Raw genomic sequence first — 22,738 nt, 5'->3', positions numbered from 1 at the left:
AATCATTTGGCAGTCAGCTTCAAATGCTGGTTCTCTAAATTTTCTCAATAGCATTTCTCAAAAAGAACGTTGCCTTCCCTCCATGGATTCCCATTTGAGTTCTCAAAGCATCTCCATAACACCTATGGGTTGTCCAAACCTACCAATAGAAAATTTAGCAGACTGCCTCTGAAATGCTTCGATGTCTCCTTTACAGGTCAACAACCACTCTTTCCTAAAATTCTTCCAATGAAGTGAAGTTGAACATTCACCTTCCCTACCACAGTTCTCACATGCTTGTTCCATCTCATATCACTTTGCAACATTACACCCATAGATTTAAATAACTTGACTATGTCAAGCAGGGCGCTAGCAGTGCTGTATCCAAACATTACAGGTTTTAGCTTCCTACTCACTTACATTTTTCCACGTTTAGGGCTAGCTGCCATTCATCAAACCAATTTGAAATTTTGTCTAAGTCACCTCATATCTTCCTACAGTCACTGAACTTTGACACCTTACCATACAGCATGGTATCATCAGCAAACAGCCACAGACTGCTGCTCATCCTGTCCATCAAATCATTTATGTATGTAAAGAAGAACAGCGGTCCTATCACATTTCCCTGGGACACTTCTGATGATACCCTTGTCTCTGATGAACACTTCATCTAGGACAAAATATTGGGTTCTATTATTTAAGAAGTGTTTGAGCCACTCACATATCTGTGAACTTATTCCATATGCTTGTACCTTCATTAACAGCCTGCAATGGGGCATTGTGTCAAATGCTTTCCAGAAATATAAAAATATGCATAGGTCTTCTGCATTTTGCATCCATGTGGAAACATGAGATTTCCTGCTTGTCAAAGATTGGAAATGGTTCCATGAGTAGGAAAGATGGAGCATCCGCATTTGCGTGTTGCACTGTGACTTTGTATTTAAGGGTATAATAAGTGTAGGAGCTCAGGAAAAGTGCCCAACACTGGAGCCCTTGTGCTGTCTGTTCTGGAAGGATGGAGCTTGACCCAAAATGTGCTACCAGAGGTTTGTAGTCCATAATTAAAGTGAGCTTAGTTCTGAATGACTAAACATGAAATTTATTAATAGCAAAGACATTTGCTAAAGCTTCCTTTTCTATTTGTGACTAGTGCTTTTACATGGGCTTCAGCATTTTTGATGCATTGGTGATCAGTTGTTCAGAACCATCAGCATTCCTATGTGCCTTCACTGTTCCAGTGCCATATGAAGATAAATCTGCAGTTATGATGAAAATGGCTTAAGTCAGGGTGCTGAGTGCAGTATATGCTTCAGCTGTGTGACAGCATGTTCACAGACAGCCATCCACCTTTACTGAGTGCCTTTCTTCTGCAACTGGTTTAGTGGGTGTGTGATATGGGCCATTTGTGAGAGGAGCTCTGGATAATAATTCACCTTTGCTAAAAAAAGACTGCAGCTGCTGTAAGTTTTGGATGTTGGCATAGAAAGTTGATAGTTGTGATGTTGCAACCAGTCGAATGGATATCTTCTTTGTTGAGCAAGTGACCAAGATATTTCTCATGAGAATGGAAGCACTGGCTTTTGTCTAAGCAGAACTTTGGCTCAGCATCATGCAATGTAGTGAATAGGGTACATGGTCCTGATGTGTAGCACCCATGACAATAAAGTCATTGAGATAGTTAGTGCAAGTTGGTATGCGTATGGTGAACTGTCCCAGACAGCTCTGGAAGATTATAGCTCTGGAAGATTGATGAAATGGAAGAGATCTCAAAAAGCAAATGATTGTACTTGTATAATCTGAAGGGGGTGTTGATAACCATGATGCTTTGTTTCTCCTAAACCAACAAGATCTGCAAACATGTGTCAGCAAGGTCAATTGCAGACGAATGTTCTCCTCCAATAAGCTTTGTGAAGAGGTCTTCTGGGCATAGAACACGGCAGGTTTCGACTCATGCCTGGCCACTGATTGTTGTTTTAAAACCTCCACATAGCCATAGGGAGCCATTGGGTTTCTTTACCACTACCAGAGGCGTGGTCAAAGTGACAGTTTTAACTAGTTGAACCACCTGGAACTTGTTTAGGTGGTTGGGTTCCTGCTTAACGACTGTCCATAAGAAAACTGGAATTGACTGTGTTCAGCAGAAATGAGGCACTGTGTGTGGATGCAAGGATATATGAGCCTCAAATTCAGAAATGCACTCCAAGCCAGGTTTCAAAACAGGGGCAAAAGTGGCACAAGATCATAGAGTTCCTGAAAGGGAACCACATCAGATGCAACCTAAGCATCCTCAGTGATGTGGAAGCCAAACAATGAGAAGATATCTAGACCAAAAATATTTCAAGCTGAGTGACTACCAATAAGAAACAGCATTATCAGCCATGTGACCTTGTAGGCTGTAGTCATTGTGAACTGACCCTGGAGATGAACTGAACTGTCACCACATGCTACCAATGTGCATGGTGGTGGTGATAATTCTGAGGAACCCAGATGAGCAATTGTTAAAACATAAATTTACCAAGAAAATGGTAGTTCCTGTTTCCAGCTGGAAACAGTTGTCTGTTTCATAACTGTGGACTCTATAAACAACTTGTTAATAAAAGAGTCACTGGGGGAACTACTACCTGAAGTTCATGCACCATTTCCTGATGTGAGGAGCTGGATCTAATTGTCCTGTCAGTTCATGACAGACTGTTCAGAGATATTCAAATTTTCCAAAACTGATACAGTGAACTGAGTAATCTGGAAAACCTGCATGTGTTCGTGTTGTGAAGCAGTCTGAGGATAGTGGAAGACCCTGCTGCCCACACTGACAGGGAATGACTGGCTCTTCAGAAGCCATCAACACATCTGAAATTGACAGATCATGACACCACACTCTGGTAAGTGGTTTATGAGTATTTCGCACTCCAGGGCATGATGTGGCATCTGAATTGCTGCTAACTGTCATCAAGCCATAAAGTTTTCATTAGCCACTTGTGCAATTTCAAAAGATTGCATGACTGTCACAATAACTTCCAGTGGTGGGTTTTCTACCTTAAAGATTAACATGCATGCTTCCAGGTTGTGAGCCAACTGGATCACTTGGTCTTAGCGTCCTTGGCATGCTGCTAACCTTTCACCTCATTGTCCATTATTGAGACCAGAGTTTGACAGGTCAGAAATGACTCAAAGGAACCCACTGAGGCCAGGTCAGCTGGCCTGGAGGTCATTGACAGTGGACTTCTGAGTGAAGACAGACAAACACACAGTGAGGAAAGGGAAAAGTGGAGATGTCACTGCAGAAATAAACAATTCAAGTGAGTAAGCCTAAGAGAGTAGCCTGAGACATAGTGAGCCAGAAAGCTAAGAACGATGGTGCATGATGACTAGTGATACAAATGTGAGGTGAATATGCCAATGAAGGTGGAGGTGTGACATGGCAAGCTGTATATTGCTGCCTTGAGTACTAATTGGCCAGTGAGATGGTATGGAGGCACATCGAGTTCTGCACTGTGCAGCATTAGTACTTGTAGCCATAACAGTGCTGTAAATCAGCCAAGATAGAGTCCCATGTCTTCTGATAGCCTTTCAAAGCTGCTGGGATGGAATGCCAGGATAAGATTCAAATAAATTAAGAGAGGGCAGCAGGGTGATCTCATCAACAACCACTGATATTTCGACAGGAGTGAACCTCGATGTTTTCAAGGCAAAACTGCAGCTAGTAAGTGCTGTGAAGGGGAATTTAAAACCTTGGTTCTCATAGGAACTCTGAAAAGCTGAAACAAGCACACACTATAAATACTAGAGCCACCACAAACCAAAGATGACTGACATCTGAAGCTATCAATAGTGAAATAATAATCAGTGAGTGAGGTAGCATACTCTCTGTCCCACTGTTTTTTGATGAGGTAGACAGCAGAATTTGAAGCCGAATTTAAACAAAAACTATCATCTTTATTTATGAGATTACTTGCTAATTTCATTTCAACAGCTTTCTTAATAAAGCTATCCCAATACCTAGAAGTCCATGGCAGAATCTCCATGTTGTTATATTCTATAGGATGACCAGTGCCAAGAGAATGATCTGCAATGGTGGATTTGCTCAGCTGTTGTAAGGATGTGTGCCACTTATCCTCAGTACAAGGATTCTCCACAGATCTGATAGTCTGATCACTAAATGACATGCCACAATTGTGAGGAATACAGTAGACACCCACCTTACACAAACCAAGGTCATCCTTTATGGAACCTAAAAGGGCCCTGATCTTAGATGGTGGTTGACAAACATATTTAACATCATATTTCAACAAAATATGAGCAATCCTATTTGAAATGTTCCCTGCATAAGGCAAAAAGGCCATAGACTTTGGTGTCACCTAGGTATTATCATCACGCACCTGGTGCACAGCTGGTCAGTAGTATAATGCATGTCTGATCTGTCCTTCACTGTAACCACTCTGATGAAAGGTAACTTCAAGATAGGCTAACTCAGTTGACAAACTCTCAGGGTCCTGAGATGATATGGGCCATGTGAACCCAGGTATGAAGTACCCCTTCATGTCGAGCCAGATGGTGACAACGTGCAGATACAAGTCAATCTGAGTAGGCTTCCTATAAATGACATGTCCCAATGTATTCCAAAGCAAAGTCCAGTGCATGCCATACCAAAGGTCCATCTATGACAAACAGAGTCCACAGTGTAAACACCTTAGCCAAACCCTCAGCACACTTGCCATACACTCCACAAATTTCGTCACAACTGACTCAGACTGGCCCTGGACCAGCTTATATACCAGGTTATGGCATGGTCTTATCAAAGGGCACTCATAATGTTACGCTCCCTCTGGGTAATTGTTGCCACAGCAGTCAACGGTAATGTTGCAGCAGCTATGCAGTTTCCATAGTGATGTTGGATTGCATCACTACATCTCCTCCTCACAAAAAAATGATCCCTGAGTGATAAGATGCAGATGGTGGGTGGTCAGGAGGGGCCAGCAGTGGGAAAGGAGATGAGTCAATGTCCATGGGCATCACTGTGGAAGGCCGAGGCAGGATGAGGCTTGATAGAAGATGTACAGAGATTGTACAAAAATATGGAAATATAGCAAGAAATGCATGCTTGAACATAAATGCAGATGTTAGCCAAGCCTGCAGGTTGTGCTTTTGTATGTGACCAAGAACAGCACCTATTCAATGTTCTCAATGGGTTGCTAGTGTCAGTCTTGGTCAGAACAGTGTTCTGTGTAGTTGTAAGTGTGTTACGTCACAGCTTATTGAATTTGAATGTGAGCAAATTGTTGGTGTTCATATAGTAAGTTCTTTCATAATGAAAGTAACTGATTTGTTTTGTGTTTCAATATGCACCATATCAAAGATTTATAACACATACAGAGAAAGTGGAAAAACATGTTCACTAAGTCACAACATGGAAAAAAATGTGTGTTGAGCAATTGTGACAGACAGTAATCGAAGAGGATTGTGACAAAAACTAAGACGAAGACAGCTACAAAAATCACTACGCAACTGAATGTTGCACTCACAAACCTTGTCAGTACCAAAATAACATGAAGGGAGCTCCAGAAGAAGGAAATTTTAGGGTGAGCTGGAATTACAAAACCACTCATCCTTGATGCAAATGCATGTAACAGGAAAATGTAGGGCTGAAGCCAGAAAACATCAGCTATTCAGAAATGGAAGTAAGTTATTTGGTTAGATGAGCCTTGTTTCCACACTGTTTCCAACTTCTGACCAAGTTTTTGTTTTAGTCATAATATAGGCAGCTGTATCATGGTATTCCATGGGCTCCATGGGTACTTGACAGTGTCAAATTACTGCCAAGGATTATGCAATCATTTTGGCTGATCAGGTCCATCCCATGGTACAATGTTTGTTTCTCTGTGGCAAGGCTGTGTTCCTTGGTGATATGGTCCCTGATCACACAGCTTGCATTGTCCAGGACTGATTTATTGAGCACAAGGAGGAATTATTGCACTTCTCCTGGGCACCACACTCAGCAGATCTCAGTGTTATTGAGCCTTTGTGGTCATCATCAGGACTTGTATTTATCCATTCCAAGATGAGAGGGAGCTATTTTGAATGCCAAAAGTTTTCCTGCAGCATGTTGATCACGGTAATGTGTTGGGTTTTTTGTTTTTCCGTGTTTCTGTTCACTCACTGTAAAATGCTGGTATACAGCAGGGCTGATGAGTTTCTGAAAGGTAACTGATTATAATGCTCAAGACCATATGGCATATTCAACACAAGGTAAGCTTGTGGCATTGTTTCTAAGAGATTTGAAAATATGCTTCTGTAAGGTCACTTTTATGATATAAAGTGCCACAGCATAATTTTGTAAAGACTTTATCACCACTAAGTCTCAGAGTGTCATTGGGTTTGCTTACTGTTATCAGGAGAGAAGCCCATTGACAATGGGGAGTATGTGTTACAATGTTTAAATGTGTACATGAATGAGTCTGTCCTGCTATGGTTTTTTTTTTTTTTTTTTGGGGGGGGGGGGTGTTCTTTAGTTTAGAGCCAAGTGATATATCCCATCCCAATAAAAATATCACATGAAAATACATCAGACTCACAATTACAGAGTTTTATTGTAAACAAAATATATGTCACACAGGCACTGCCACTGGCTATATCATAGTGTAATCAGTAACTTCCAAAGAAAGAAACTTGAGTCTTGTTGAAGAGTGTGATCAACAACAAAGACAACTCCAGAGTTCCATGCAATTTAAGCCCATAATTTTGACCAGATTAAACTCTGAAACATAGCATAAATTTTCCCAATTACTTGATAAAGTTAAATTCTGAAACAGAAACCAAATATAAAAAGTCTGGAGTCTTAGGGAAATGTTAAAGTATAAAAATTGTAACAGAATCACAGCACTTGGAATTTCTTGCTTTATAGTCCCAATAAGAGAACCAGAGAAATTGTCTAAGTCCAAGTAAATACTACCAGAACTAGGTCTAGCACTGTCAAAGTCATGAAGCAGTAAAGAAGCAGAGTGTACCAACACTTCCCGGAATGGGACCATTATGTTGACAAAGTCCAGTCCCTCAGTGATGTGCAGAGTGGATAGGCATCCACCTTGTAGTGAGTGATGTCCTGGCAAGTCTTTCCAACGTTGCTTGATGCACTGGTACTGTCTTATGGAGCCAGACCACGAGCCTAAATAGTTGCCTCACATAGTGGTACCCCATGTGTGATTGGCTCTATCTGATTTCTGTGGAAATGGGAAATAGTTCAGTCTGCTTGCATTGATCGTAGCTGCACACATGTCTTGGTGTGCTGAACTGGTTACTGGTGCCATCATCTGTTGGCCTGGCAGTGCAGCTCATTGGTTTGAGTTTCCACAGCCTCTGGTCTGTCAGCATGCAGGCCTTGGTACTGCTGCCATGATATGTGTTGTATTGGTAGCTGTTCATGTTGCTACAGCACCAAGGGCACTGTGATAGCTGTGGAAAATGTGGGGCAACTGTCACTTTAAGAGTGTCAATTTCAAAATCAGTTCTCCTTCCTAATCCAAGTGAGAAGATTTGAGAATATTTGTCAAAGAGAGTCTTTCAGGGAGCACAAGGCCTTCTGTATTGTATGGTGTGCACTATTTCATGAACCATAAATCCAAAAGTGTAGAAAGAGTTTATCTCAAAACATTGTTCTCTCCCGTGTCAGTTAGCACCAGAAAATTTACTGTGTGTGATGATTGCAAGTAAGTAAAACTTTCCTAGCTAGGGTACACGGCAATATCAATAGCCTCAAATACAGTGATGTCCAAAATTGAAGCAGAAACCCTCTATTTCCCCTTCCTGAGTCTAATTTATGATACAATCATACAAACTGTTAACCATATGTCCGTACAACCGTATTCTGCATGGCAGATGACAATCCCGTCAATGGATAACAATGCCAATGATGACATCAGGGTACCTGTGAAACATGGTTCTCTTTGCTGGGTGGTCCCACATCCACAATTACTATGCACACAGTTAACGACAGTGCAGTATGGCACAGAGAAGGTGCCTACCAGGCTCTCTGCAGTGGAAGGCCATGGGAAGAATGGAAGAATGACAGTCGTAAACTGATGTGGACCAATGGCTTAATGTGAATCATTCTGCTGTTTATCATATGTGGCAACAGTTTATAGAGATTGAAACTGTTATCTGAAAGGTCAGGGTGGGGCTGTCCACCTGTAACATCAGAAAGAGAGAGCCATTATGTGGCTGTAAAAGCACTACAGTACCATCTTAGTACTGCATGGCAACTGTCATCAGACCTCACAGCATCCACTGGACTTGTTGTATCGAGCCAAACAGCATACAGAAGGCTTTGATAGAGTGGCCCTCATTATCGCAGATCTACTGTACGTGTATCTCAGATGCATCTTCACAGAAGGGAACGTCTAGAGTGAAGCTCTCAACAAACCACATGGACAGTTGAAATTCTTTCCACAGATGAGTCCCGATTTGGTCTGGACAGTGATTCTTGATGGATTTGCATCTGGAGGGAATGTAAAACATGATTTTGTGACACAAACATTGTGGAAAGAGATTAATATCAAGGATGTTCCCTAATGGCGTTGGCAAGGATTATGTTGACCACTCAAACACCTCTTCTTGAAATTGGCAAGGTTTAACTGCTGTCAGGTATCATGACGAGACCTTCAGACCTCATGTGCAGTTGTTGTAAGGTGCTGTGAGCTCAGATTTTGTGATGTTGGATGATAATACTTGACCTCATGGAGCACAGGTGGTTGATGTTTTCGTGGAAACAGAAGATATTGTACGCACAGTGTGGCCTGCTCACTCTCTTGATTTGAATCCCACACAGCACATCTTGGATGCACTAGGGACATGGGTTTCATCATGTCAGCACCCATCAACCACTCTCCAAGACTTGCGAGCAGGACCGCAGGGAAAATGGGCATTATTGCCTCAACATGAGGTTAGTGACATCATTCACAGCATGCCCCATCATTTTTCAGGCCTGTATTGCTGCCAGTGGTGGTCACACATATACTGAATGCATTAATTATTGTCAGAATGTGTGTGTAAATCTGTTAATTTCGAAAAAAAATGAAGAACATTTTCGTTTACCATTATGCATGTAGCAGTTATTTATGTTCTGTATTCTTTATATTGTTTCTACTTCACTGTCACGTGATTATATTGTTTTGTGGCAACGTAAATGCAACCTTGCAAAAACTTTGGTTTATTGCTTTAATTTTGGGCACCAGTGTATTTGTCATGACTACCTGCAAAGGGGGAAACCCTAAACTTAAGTACGTATATTGGCTTAGGAAGGACACAAAACACCACTGTCCAAGAGTAGCCTTGCAGCATGTTTGCCAATAAACACATCTAAGTACATATTCTTGTGTGCATTCTGAGAAACCTGTATTTCTGTAGACTTTCACTCATTTGGTCCACTTGTGCAGGCTGGGGCACATTTGCCATGGAACTCTTAAAATACCCCCCTTGCAAGTGTCCTCTTTTGCCACACCCATTCCATGTTGTACACTGATGGGGGCACATGCTGTGTGTGTGGAAACGATATTTACAGATGGATAATGGAGGTGCTGTTGACATGGCCCATCCCCACTGTTAAAGTTGTTTATAGCCATCTGGACTGCAAAGCAAATGAGGTCCCTGCTGAAGGTGGTGTGACATACCACATGATGGTGGCATCTTCTTCCAGTGTAAACAAACTCTGGGCTGAGTGGGCAGTTTTGTAGGTGTGAGCCATTTGCATTTCTTCTATCATAGAAGGATCTGATTTACTCAACACATTGTTTCTCACTTCTGAGTGAAATACTAGAATGTCCTTGATTACTGAGTCTGCATGGTTGTGTCCCTACAAACATTTGAAAATGACAATTCCTACTTATTACATGTAGGTTGGCAGTCTAATCATCTTAAAACTGATGGCGGCCCCATTTTCTTTTTCCTTTTCCTTCCAAAAAATGTTGTAATAAAGAAAATAAAGTTCTACTAGACTTGTTAAGGGCTCCAATTTCTGTATTAGGTGAAAGAATTTGGGATTTCTTGATAAGAACATGGTCTTTTGTCTTTCTGAGTTGGAAATTTGACAGACCAAAACATATAACATCAATCTTTGGCAGTAAGTATCCCACCCTTCATGTTGTCCACTAAACATTGGAAAAGCCAGGATTTTGTCATAAAGGGGGGAGGGGAGGTCCAATTTGTTAAAGATGACCTTACAAAGGCTCATTTTTCATTTATTCTGAAAAAATATTTGTTTATTTTTTTAAATTTTATGTACATATTTTGCTTTTGGGAGGCCTTCATACAAATAGTACATGCTATAAAAAGTTAAGCAAGAAAAGTTTTCCTTAAAAAAGTATAACACACTTATTCTCAACAGTATGGCTGAGAAACCCAGCATTGCCCAGGTATTTACTGTTCATCTCTTCCTCTCCCCTCTAATTTCATCTCTTCCTCCACCTATCTTTGTCAGTCTTCTTCTCCTCCCCCTCACTCTTTCCATCTCCTCCTGCCCACTCTCTATGTCCACCTCCTCCACCCAAGAACCTGTTAATCTCCACTCCTTTCCTTTTCATGTCCTCCTCCCCACCCTCTCTCTGTTCATCTCCCACTCTTCCCTTCCTCTGTCCATCTCCTCCTCCAACTCCTCCTCCCCCTCCCCCTCCTCCTCCTCCTCCTCCTGTTCATATCTCCCTCCCCATCTCTGTGCCTGTCTTCCTTCTGCTGTCGGTGTCAATCTCCTCCTCTTCCCTTTCTCTGTCCATCTCTCCTTGCGCTCTGTCCATTTCCTCCTCCCCTGTCTCTGTCCATCTCCTCGTCCTACCTGTGCCTATCTCCTTATTTCCCATTGCTGTCTGTCCATCTCCTCATTCTCCCTTCTGTTTACATATGCTACTGGATGTACCTGCAAAATTATATCACCATACAGCACATGGGCACGTAGTTGAGGAGATAAATCACAAACAATGAGCTGGCTGAAAATGAAACTGGAGAGCAAAATTCATTAGATGAACAGGTGAGATATGTGTACAAATATTTGTGAAATGTGTGTGAAATATATTTGACATATGCCTATGTAAGAAAAACAATGGGTGAAAATCTCATCCTAAACCCCTGGATTGATTTCAATCAGATTTGGTACACATATTAGTTACACTCTGGAAAGAAATACATACAGGTTCAACCACCAGCCTCCTATTGAAGGGAGTGTGACAAAATGGATAGAAAAGGGAGGACAAGGAGATAGACAGACAGGGAGGGGGAAGGACGAGACAGATACAGACAGGAAGAGGAGGAGATGGACATAGATAGTGGGAATTGACAGAGAGAGGGGAAAGGAAGAGATGGGAGAGGGAGGACTGGAGGATGTGGGCAGAGGAAGGGGATGGTGGAGATTGTCAGAGAAAGGGGAAGGGGGAGACAGACTAATAGAATATTTGAATACACTCCTGGAAATGGAAAAAAGAACACATTGACACCGGTGTGTCAGACCCACCATACTTGCTCCGGACACTGCGAGAGGGCTGTACAGGCAATGATCACACGCACGGCACAGCGGACACACCAGGAACCGCGGTGTTGGCCATCGAATGGCGCTAGCTGCGCAGCATTTGTGCACCGCCACCGTCAGTGTCAGCCAGTTTGCCATGGCATACGGAGCTCCATCACAGTCTTTAACACTGGTAGCATGCCGCGACAGCGTGGACGTGAACCGTATGTGCAGTTGACGGACTTTGAGCGAGGGCGTATAGTGGGCATGTGGGAGGCCGGGTGGACGTACCGCCGAATTGCTCAACACGTGGGGCGTGAGGTCTCCACAGTACATCGATGTTGTCGCCAGTGGTCGGCGGAAGGTGCACGTGCCCGTCGACCTGGGACCGGACCGCAGCGACGCACGGATGCACGCCAAGACCGTAGGATCCTACGCAGTGCCGTAGGGGACCGCACCGCCACTTCCCAGCAAATTAGGGACACTGTTGCTCCTGGGGTATCGGCGAGGACCATTCGCAACAGTCTCCATGAATATGGGCTACGGTCCCGCACACCGTTAGGTCGTCTTCTGCTCACGCCCCAACATCGTGCAGCCCGCCTCCAGTGGTGTCGCGACAGGCGTGAATGGAGAGACGAATGGAGACGTGTCGTCTTCAGCGATGAGAGTCGCTTCTGCCTTGGTGCCAATGATGGTCGTATGCGTGTTTGGCGCCGTGCAGGTGAGCGCCACAATCAGGACTGCATACGACCGAGGCACACAGGGCCAACACCCAGCATCATGGTGTGGGGAGCGATCTCCTACACTGGCCGTACACCACTGGTGATCGTCGAGGGGACACTGAATAGTGCACGGTACATCCAAACCGTCATCGAACCCATCGTTCTACCATTCCTAGACCGGCAAGGGAACTTGCTGTTCCAACAGGACAATGCACGTCCGCATGTATCCCGTGCCACCCAACGTGCTCTAGAAGGTGTAAGTCAACTACCCTGGCCAGCAAGATCTCCGGATCTGTCCCCCATTGAGCATGTTTGGGACTGGATGAAGCGTCGTCTCACGCGGTCTGCACGTCCAGCACGAACACTGGTCCAACTGAGGCGCCAGGTGGAGATGGCATGGCAAGCCGTTCCACAGGACTACATCCAGCATCTCTACGATTGTCTCCATGGGAGAATAGCAGCCTGCATTGCTGTGAAAGGTGGATATACACTGTACTAGTGCCGACATTGTGCATGCTCTGTTGCCTGTGTCTATGTGCCTGTGGTTCTGTCAGTGTGATCATGTGATGTATCTGACCCCAGGAATGTGTCAATAAAGCTTCCCCTTCCTGGGACAATGAATTCACGGTGTTCTTATTTCAATTTCCAGGAGTGTATATACATACTCCAGCAGCACCAGGTACTCATCTAGTTTATTTATACAAGAGTTGAATGAAAAGTAATGCCTCCAACTTTGTTAATTGGGTTTGTATGGGGATATTTTAATAAATCAAACACAGAAACAATCCTCAGAATGTGATCTTTAATTACCAATATTCACTTTGCCACATAATCACCAACCAATTGGATACACTTCTGCCAACGATGAACAAGTTTTCAAAAGCCAACAAAGAAGAAGTCGACACTGTTTCCACAACCACAGTCTCACAGTTCTGTCATAATGGTGTACCCACATTTTGTCTCATGACACAATTGAATGGAGAAAGGTGTCACCTTCATTCCTGTAACATGAGAGGAGTTCCTGGCAAATTTCAAGTTTGTGCACTTTCATTTCAGGAGTCAGCATCTGGGGTACCCATCATGCACAGATCTTCCAATAGCCAAGCAAAGCAATAATGTGACCCACGTGTTCTTTTTAAATACCAACTGTGCTTGAAATTTCTCTCTGAGTGATATGACAACCATCCTGAATCAATCTGTCAACATTTTGCTTGTGAAACTCCATGGTTGCTGTCACAGGTCACCCAACTCTTTGTTTGTCATGCAGGTTAGATGGTCCCACCTCAACATCTTTAAACTTAATCACCCAATGACACACAGTACTCACATCAATACAATCAACATAAACTGCTTTCATTCTCTGATGAATCTCCTTTCAGGTGACACACTCTGCTGTCAAGAATTCAATGACTGCCCGTTGCTTAAATCACATTGACCGACCCTCTGCGCAGGGTTCTATACTTTACACTGTAACAACACAACTGTTCAATGCTAAGGCTTCTTGACAACTGGAGTGTAGAGAAGAGGCTACTGAACAAGGCAGTACCTGCCGCATACCAATTCTGCCAACTGTTGAAGAGTTATGAAGATGGAGGCATTACTTTTCAGTCAACCCTTGTAAAACAAAACAGAATTAACAAATTCAATGAGCTGCATTTTCGGCATCTTAACATTGATTCATGCATTGATTTCAACTGGACTTCTAACATATGTAAACTCATTAATGAGTTTGTATTTATCCATGATAATATGGTTATATAGTCTTTGATGCTAATAAACTCCTGTACAACATACAACACACAGTGTCATTTATATGACATTTATTTACAAGTACATTAGTTATGATGGTTGGACTGACTGTTCCATGGATACTATGAATAACAAATTTCACAGAAGAATACTGATCTTGTACTAAAATGTGAGGAATGGATCACAACAAAAGATGGAATTCTCTTTGGTCATCTCGTGTTTGGTTATCTGATAATGGATGAATGCATGCCTGTTTTAAGATTTAATTGTGCATGGAACTCCTAGCTTCAGTTATTATTGTATTACAAGAGCATAAATAGATTTTGGCCTTAAAAGGGGGGCAGGGGCGTAAGGTGCAGTCAGCTTGGATGAATTCAAGCAGCCCACAGAAAGAAATTATGGAGAAATGATAGGACTATAGAATGTGTTATAATCACATACCATTTCATCTCTCCATAAACCTATTTTCATAGTTACATATCAGAATTGGTTTTCATAATTTAGGACATCGGATGGAAATGACCATCTGGAAAAGGCTCTACAAAATCCACGATATGGTTTTGAATGATCAGTGAATCAAAGTGTGTGATACATCTGAGGCACACACATATTGCAAGGTACAGTATTTTCAGTTTTGTACAAAAAATTGGATATAAAACAAATTTCGGCAAGATGGGTGCCACATTTGCTCTCAGATGACAGTAAACACAATTGTATAGTCAATGCCGAGGTTGTTTTGTCACTTGTCCATTGAGATCCTGTTGGGTTTCTGCATTGACACATAATTGTGGATAAAAAATGGATACAACCACAGTCCAGAGACCAAGAAACAATCAGAAAAGTAGGTTTTTAAAGGCAAAGGGGTTTGAAGAAGGCAAAGATGTTGAAATTGGCATGAGGCAATGGGTGCGGGTTTTTGGGATGCATGTGGAATCATCCATGTCAATTACCTGAAAAAAGTACAGACAATAACTGAAGAGTATTGTGTATCATTATTGCACCACTGAGTAAAGAAATTTAGGAAAACTATCCTCATGTGAAATAGTAACAGATCATCTTCCATCATGGCAACGTACATGAGCACATATACATAAATTTGATAACCAAACTTAGGGAATAAACTTCGAATTATTGCAACATCCACCATATTCACTGTATTAGGTCCACAGTGTGCTTTTTTCTTTCCAAATTTGAAAAAATGCCTCTGCAGATGATGGTTTACATTAAACAATGAGGTCATTGCCCAACATATGCCTATTTTGTAGACTTCCTGAAATTCTTCTTTTTGGATGGCTTAAAAAAGATGGAGCTACACTTGGAATAATGTGTAGGGTAAAAAGGGGATTATATTTTTAAAAAATCCCCAAAATAATCTGTTTTTCTATCTTTTTCTAAGAAGTTATTGAACAACTTGCCTAACTACAGAAATGACACAACCATTGGGGACTCAACCCAGTTTATTCACAACAGGAAATACATACAACATGCCCCTTGGAAACAGTGCAAGCAATCTTAAGTCTGTATTCCAAAGCAAAATCCAGTCCACACTGTACCTATGACAAACAGATTCCATGATATAAACATGTTAGCCAAACCATAGCATACTCACCGTATGCTCCACCAATCATGTCATAGTTGATTCAGACTGGCACTGGTGCAGCTTGTACAATGGATTCTGGTGTGATCTCATCAGATTGCGCTCCTAATGACAAATCCCCTCTGGGTAGTGGTGCCACTGCAGTTGACAGAAATGTTGTACCAGCTATTTTGTTTCCATAGTGACGTTAAGTGGCACCACTCTAGGTTACATAATGGTAAGAAAAAGATTTTAGACTGGAAAATATTTCCAGGGCTGAATGTGGACTTCAATCATAATTTATTGGTTATGAAATGTAGTTGAATTAAATCAGGCTATGATGTGGGAATTATATTAGGAAATGAGACATCAAAAGTAGCAGATGATTTTTGATATTTCGGCAGCAAAATAAATGATGATAGTAAAAAATTGAGATAATATAAAATAAATAGTGACAATATAAAATGCAAACTGATAATAGCAACAAAACGATTTCTGAAATGAGGAATCTGTTGCCATTTAATAGAAATTCAAGTGTTAGGAAGTCTTTTCTGAAAGTATTTGCCTGGAAAGCCTTGAATGGAAGTGAAACATGGATGAAGCTTTTGAAATGTGGTGCTACAGAAGGATTCCAAAGATATTATGGGTGGGTCAAATAACTAATGGGAGCTGCTGGATTGAATTGAGGAAAAAGTAGTTTATGGTACAACTTGACTAAAAGAAGGACTCAATTGATAACACACTTCCTGAGGAATCAAGGAACAGTCATTTTTTACAATCGAAGGAAGTGTGACATGTAAAAATTATAGAAAGGGGTTTTGGCATGAATACAGTAAACAGGTTCAAATGGATATAGATTGCAGTAGTTATTCAGACACAAAGAGGCTTGCACAGGATATACTAACATGGATGGCTCCTTCAAATCAGTGTTACAAATGAAGATTACAACAAGAATGGTTTTTCACATTATTGAAAAATACTTCGTATAACTGAACTTCTTTATTTGTAGCCTTTGATCACAATATTCACATGGTCACTGTAAACTGTTGGTCAAAACGTTGTGCCAGCCGGGGTGGCCAAGCGGTTCTAGGCACTACAGTCTGGAACCATGTGACCACTACGGTCGGAGGTTCGAATCCTGCCTTGGGCATGGATGTGTGTGGTGTCCTTAGGTTAGTTAGGTTTAAGTAGTTTTAAGTTCTAGGGGACTGATGACCTCAGAAGTTAAGTCCCTTAGTGCTCAGAGCCATTTGAACTATTTTTATCAAACTGTTGCAGTTAGTAAACATGTTATAATGTTAAGAGTAGTTGCTCATTCTTGGCTGCACTGATTTGGTTGATTCCATACTGATAAGTTGCTCACACCAACACAGGGAAAACAGTGAACAAAGTTTACAAAAGTTTATTGACCAAAGAATGAAATGTCTGCTTGAACAATAATAACAAAATCGTAATTACAATGTCTCACAGGTATGAAGACTTTACAGTATGATGATTCCAGAGTCTGACAAAGTAATACAATTAGGATCTTCATAGACAAATACACTTGTATGGAAAATATTCTGTCTGAATAAGCTGATCAGAATAACACCAGCGTATGAGCAGAAAAGTCCATCCGGCGTACAGCCTGACTGTGCCAAAGGAACAATGATGAAGGCTGAGTACAGTGGTGTCGGTCCCTACAATGAGACTCAAGAGTGTCCTAAGATGATGTGGTGAATAACACCCACTCAGAAGCTAGGAGGTTCTCCCAAAGCTGGAAGCAATGACTTGTGTAGCTCTGGCACCAACCTTTATAGTGGCCAGTGGCGGAATACTCATGGTACTGTTTTCTGGTCCTGTGTGTGGCAAGTGTGTATAGGTACCTTGGGATTTGCAGTCTCTGTTAGCACTGGTACCACTGCCTGATGTCCATCTGTTACTGCGATAAGGGGATTCTGTGATGCTGAGGCATACAAGGGTCATGTAGGGTGTAAACACACCTGAGCTACCAGAAGGGTTGCCAATCACTTTTGCGAAGATTGCCAGTATAGCTCATATATTAGTGTTTTTATTGGAAACAGTAATGATTATGTTCCAAATCTTTCATAAAATTAATACTGAGGTCAGCACAGAACATATTTTGCTAGGCACACCAAACGGATAACATGATAGTGTTTAATGTAATGAACTAACTTTATGTTACCATCTAAACTCTTTGATATTCCAAGCATCTAATTTATATTCTTATAGTTTATTTTGAACTGTTTATGGATGAAATAATTTTGTTTCTAGATCCCACTGTAATTGGCTGTCTCAGTTTTACTGGTTGATATGGCGTTCAATGAAAGATTCCAGGAGATCATATTTTGGACATGCTCTCCAAATTATTATGTTCTTGGTTAGTGTCAGCATGTTATTATGATTATTTTAAGTGCGTGCTACATTTTATAATATTTTGTTTTGCTGTCAAGCTGTATAACATCTTAGAATTCCTATCAATTGTCAGTTTATTCCACAAATGTTTCCCTCTTTTTCTGCTTTTTTAAAAATATTTCCATACCACCCTAAACGTCCTGACTATTCAGTGAAACATTATATATTTTCTTTCTTCTCTAAATGTCTATCTTCTATCTAATAAGGAAATTACAGTTTGTGCCTTATGATTATTTTAGAAACAATACTCAATATGTTTTCTAGTGTGAGAAATTTTTGCAGTATTATATTGTATGAATTTCTGAAGGAAACAAAGTATTAAGAAAAAAGAAAGAAAAGTAGTTCATAAATTTATAAATAATGGAATGTCTTTACAGCTTACATCTGCTTGCAGAACCTTTTATTGTCCATAAAAACATTATCACATGTCTGTAGAGCACCACAGATAAATTTAAGTGATACTAAAACTGGATGCAGAATCCATGTCTGCTATCAATATAGACTGCAAGATTACATTTTTCAGGTGACAATGCTCACATGTTAATAGTCTTTTGATAAAGCTCTAGGTGCCCCCTCAATCATTATAAATGGCAAACACAACAGAAAACTCTGCTGGCCATTTGGATTTGGTAGTCATATTGTTCTTGCATTTGTGGATGGTTTATTTTGCAAGTATCACAGTTTAGTAACCTCTGCCAAGTATAACGTAACAATGATACACGTCTCAGGAAATAAGGAACTTGAGTTAACCAAAATTATTGTGAAGACAGAACAAACCACTATTAGGTTAAAAAAAGAAGGAAAAAGCCTACTTTAGCCTTTTAGTGTTTCAACTGCCAATTGTGTGGAAAAAATAACATTTGGTTTATAATAGGCCAGCTAAGTGTGGCAACAGTGCCAAGGCACGCCACTTGCTAGGTATCACATGCACAACTCCACCTACATACGTGAAATGCTCCAACAGCCACATAGTATGGAGCCATGACTTCCCCATATCAATGGAAGAAAATAAAGTGCAGAAGTTCAAAATCAATAATGTAGTGCTGTATAATGAAGTGGAGAAGGTAATCAGGTCACCAAAGCTGCCCACCTCAGTTCATTTCACTTGCCAACAGTTAAGAAGACTGTGTGATCACCATACAGGGATAGAAATTTAGTTCAAGAATGAATAGACATTTCATCTGAGGTACTTGTAAGACAACTGCTCCCAAACCAGTAGCCACCAGATCAACTTTTGCAAGGTCTAACAACACAAAAAATATCTGTCTGCACCAAAGCAATAAAAACTGCAAACATCAAGCCACCAGTGTGACTATGTATTTGACATCAGCAGCATAAGAAAGACTGACACACAAATTTGTGGAAACAAACAAAAGGAAGACCTCAGTTTGTCCAGTTATGTTTCACTAGCACTGCCAGAGAGAGAAGAGAACCCATCTGTTGAAGCAAAAGACTGCAGAGTCTGTCAAGGGAATTGAGTACCACTTATAAGTCAACTGCTACATGCTTACAATCTCAAGTGCAAGGTAAGGCAACAGATCTAGTAAAACCTCACCGATAAATGCGGTACTTATTGCTGTGTAATGTCAGTGGTTGCAAGATTTATATGGATGACCTGGGACTCATAGCACATGTAAAAGTCTCATCTCCAAGAAACAGATACATCTGTGCTTAGAGGAATGGATGGCCTCAGTTGGGAGAGAATCACATATGGTATGGCCATATTTGTCAACAACAAATACTATGCCTAAACTTGAGGTATAAGGTATTTTCCAGTCATTCAGAGTGAGAGTGGTCCATATAAAAGTGAATTTCTCCTGGGAAGGCAACAGGAGGCAGATATTCACATTGATGTAAACATTAGAAAATGAATTTGGTTTGAGACTGGCACCACCACTTAGTCAACAGCTTTGAAACTGTACATGATAATGTGAGTAGAGAAAAATTTTACTAAGAGATAAGAGAAATGGTAACTCCTGACAAACTGACGAGATGGTTGTAGGTGGCATTGAGCAATATAAGAAAAATGATAAGTATTCATAGAAGCTTGTTTGAATCATCCGATATTCACAGTGAGGTATGCTAACACTAGCTCTAGAATATGTGATATGTAAAAATAAGCTGCTGAGCAAGGTGTGATCATCCACAGATCAGTGCAAAGCAATGGTGTGTGGACTGGTTTGAAACTTCCTGGCATATTACAATTGCGTGCTGAATTGGGATTTGTACCTATGACCTTTGAATTTGCAGGTAGGTGCTCAGCCAACTGGCCTATTATTCTCCCAAACATTTACACCATAAAACTTTACTTTTTTTACCTACCCTCATAGCTCTTCTTTAACCAGTACCTCCCTCATGCCTACCAAACTTCCCAGAAGCTTTTCTGCTTACATTTCTCAAAGTGTTCCTACAAAGTCATCAGGAGAACTTCTATGAAGTATGGCAGGTAGGATAGAGGTACTGATGAAAGTAAAGCTGGGTGTGCAGGTCATGAGCTGTGCTTGGGCAGCTCAGCCAGTAGAGCACTTAGCTGCAAAAGATGAAGGTCCCAGGTTTACATCCCATTCTGCCACACAGCTTTGATCAGCCAAGAAGTTTAATTGCCCTCCATTACTGATATAAATACAATCAAAAGAGCTCAAAGGCAATGGAGGATTTATTCATTGCATGGGATTGACTATCAGTGAATCTAAGATCAAAAACTAGGTTTGTGACAGGATCCACACAGGGAAGATGTTGATTTCAGTAACCATAACTAGGGGGTGAATTTGAGAAAATTGAGCTATTTAAATACTTGGGAGCGATCATCAACCACAGCAATGATAAATATGTTGAACTATTAGTGATAGCCAATGGAACTTATTTTGCCCCAACAAAATCACTTTCTCAAGGCTTCTATCTCACACCTCTGAATTAATCATGTAGAAAAACATTTATAAGATCAATGCTACCATCTGAACAAGAATCTTGGCCACTAAACATAAGGCATATCAATATTTTGAACAGCTTTGAGAAGACATACTCCACCAAATGAAAGCTTCTGCTGTGAAGAAGGAAGGTGGATATGATCGTATGACAATGAATTTTACATCAGCTATCGTAACTGACATATTAAAAAAATAATAAAGTTAGCAAGACTGAGATTGGTAGTGCATGCGGCTTTGTGGAGTAATAAAGAGTCACTATAGAAAATATTATATAGAAGTTTTGGGGTACAATAGTACAGTTGACTGAAAACAAGGTCCATACATCATGATGAAGAAGACCTACAAAGAATAGTATACAATAACTGTAAAGCACCAGCTGAAAACCAGACTGCCTAGCAGATAATTGTGGAGGAGATAAAGAAGAAGAAGCAGAAAATGGTGTAGATTCCTAGACACAGTCCATAGATCCATCAAGTTCACCATAGTAAGTGTAGGTGGCCATCAAAAGGATTTTTGAGCAGGATGAGAGGCATCAGGTTACTGGCATCATAATAAATCTCATTCTTAATTAAGACAGATCTTCAGATGTATAAATAACTTCATGTATACTGTAGAGGAATATTATGGGATCTTTACAGTTCACAACGTTTATAAATGACTTAGTGAATAAGGTCAGTAGCTCCATATGGCTGCTCATAGAATGTGCTGTGGAATTTAGAGAAGACCCAATGCTAGAAAAGTGTTATGAACTTCAGGAAGATGTGCATAGTATTGACAATCAGTGCAAAGATTGTTGGCCCTCAACATAAAGAAATGTAATGTAACATATTGTGCATAAGCAAATGGAAAGGCCCATTATTGTTTGCTTATGAAATTGCTGTGTAATCACTAAAAACTCTCATATCCATTAAATACCTGGAATTAAGCATACAGCATTATTTAAACTGGAATGACCATGCAGCAGATGCTAGAGATTCACTGGACAAATTCTCTACCCACAAAGGAGATAGCTTATTAAACACGCATTTGACTGAAACTGGTGTACTGCTCCTCAGTCAGAGACTCTTACCAGGTAGGATTGAAAGAAGAAATAAAAAAGATCATTTACTAAGTGTGAAAGTGTCATGTAGATACTCATCCAAGTACAATGGGAGACATTACATGAGATGTGTTGTGAATCTCAGTGTTGCTTACTGTTAGAATTCCAGAGCATACATTTCAAGAAAAGTCAACCAACATATTGATGCCTCCCTATACGAATCCCAAAAATGAACAATTTCAGTAAAAGTAGAGGGGTTTAAGCTCATACAGAATCTTACCAATGATTATTCTTCCCATGCACCACTCATAGCTGTAACAGAAAAGGAAAGACGTGACAGTGATACCACCCAAAACATGCCATAAGGTGGCTTGTGGAGTGCAGATGTGAATTATTGTATCTAGATGAACCCAAGAGATGTAGCACAGACAGTGGTGGAATATTGCACCAAAATTACAGTCTCTGCTGTTAGAATCCAACCTACTATCATCACAGAGTTATAACTGAAAGGCCCAGTTGGGACTTAGGTGCCTTGAATGAAGTACTTTATAACTATCCCTTATGACTGGTGGGCCATGACTGTCTTAGACTCTTCTATGAAGATGTGTATTTTTGTAGAAATAGCACTGCCACCAATAGCCAGATACATGTTTGTGATATGATCTGTTGTCTATGCTGAAGTGTGGAGGTTCCTGGCACTGACTTAAGATTTTTTATGCATTTTCAGGCAAGTGTGACAACTTAATTTTCCTTAGGATATAATCATTGATCCTATAGCTCACCAGCATCTGGAGGAAACACAGTGGCTGCTACAATGTGTGATTGTCTAGTGCTCCTGTGCATGTGGAT

General features: G+C 40.8%; 1 protein-coding gene across 1 annotated transcript in view; it reads left to right on the top strand.

Annotated features, from left to right (window-relative positions):
* The window catches only part of LOC126187660 (protein scarlet-like), a 130,126-nt gene that overhangs the window by 67,130 nt on the left and 40,258 nt on the right, over positions 1 to 22,738 (top strand). The window contains exon 10 of the mRNA XM_049928877.1: positions 17,783 to 17,888. Coding sequence (XP_049784834.1) covers positions 17,783 to 17,888 — 106 coding nt within the window. The remainder of the gene's footprint in view (positions 1 to 17,782; positions 17,889 to 22,738) is intronic.

The sequence above is a fragment of the Schistocerca cancellata genome, chromosome 5 (genome assembly GCF_023864275.1).
Source record: "Schistocerca cancellata isolate TAMUIC-IGC-003103 chromosome 5, iqSchCanc2.1, whole genome shotgun sequence".
NCBI classification, from domain to species: domain Eukaryota; kingdom Metazoa; phylum Arthropoda; class Insecta; order Orthoptera; family Acrididae; genus Schistocerca; species Schistocerca cancellata.
This window is presented reverse-complemented; position numbering and strand designations above follow the sequence as displayed.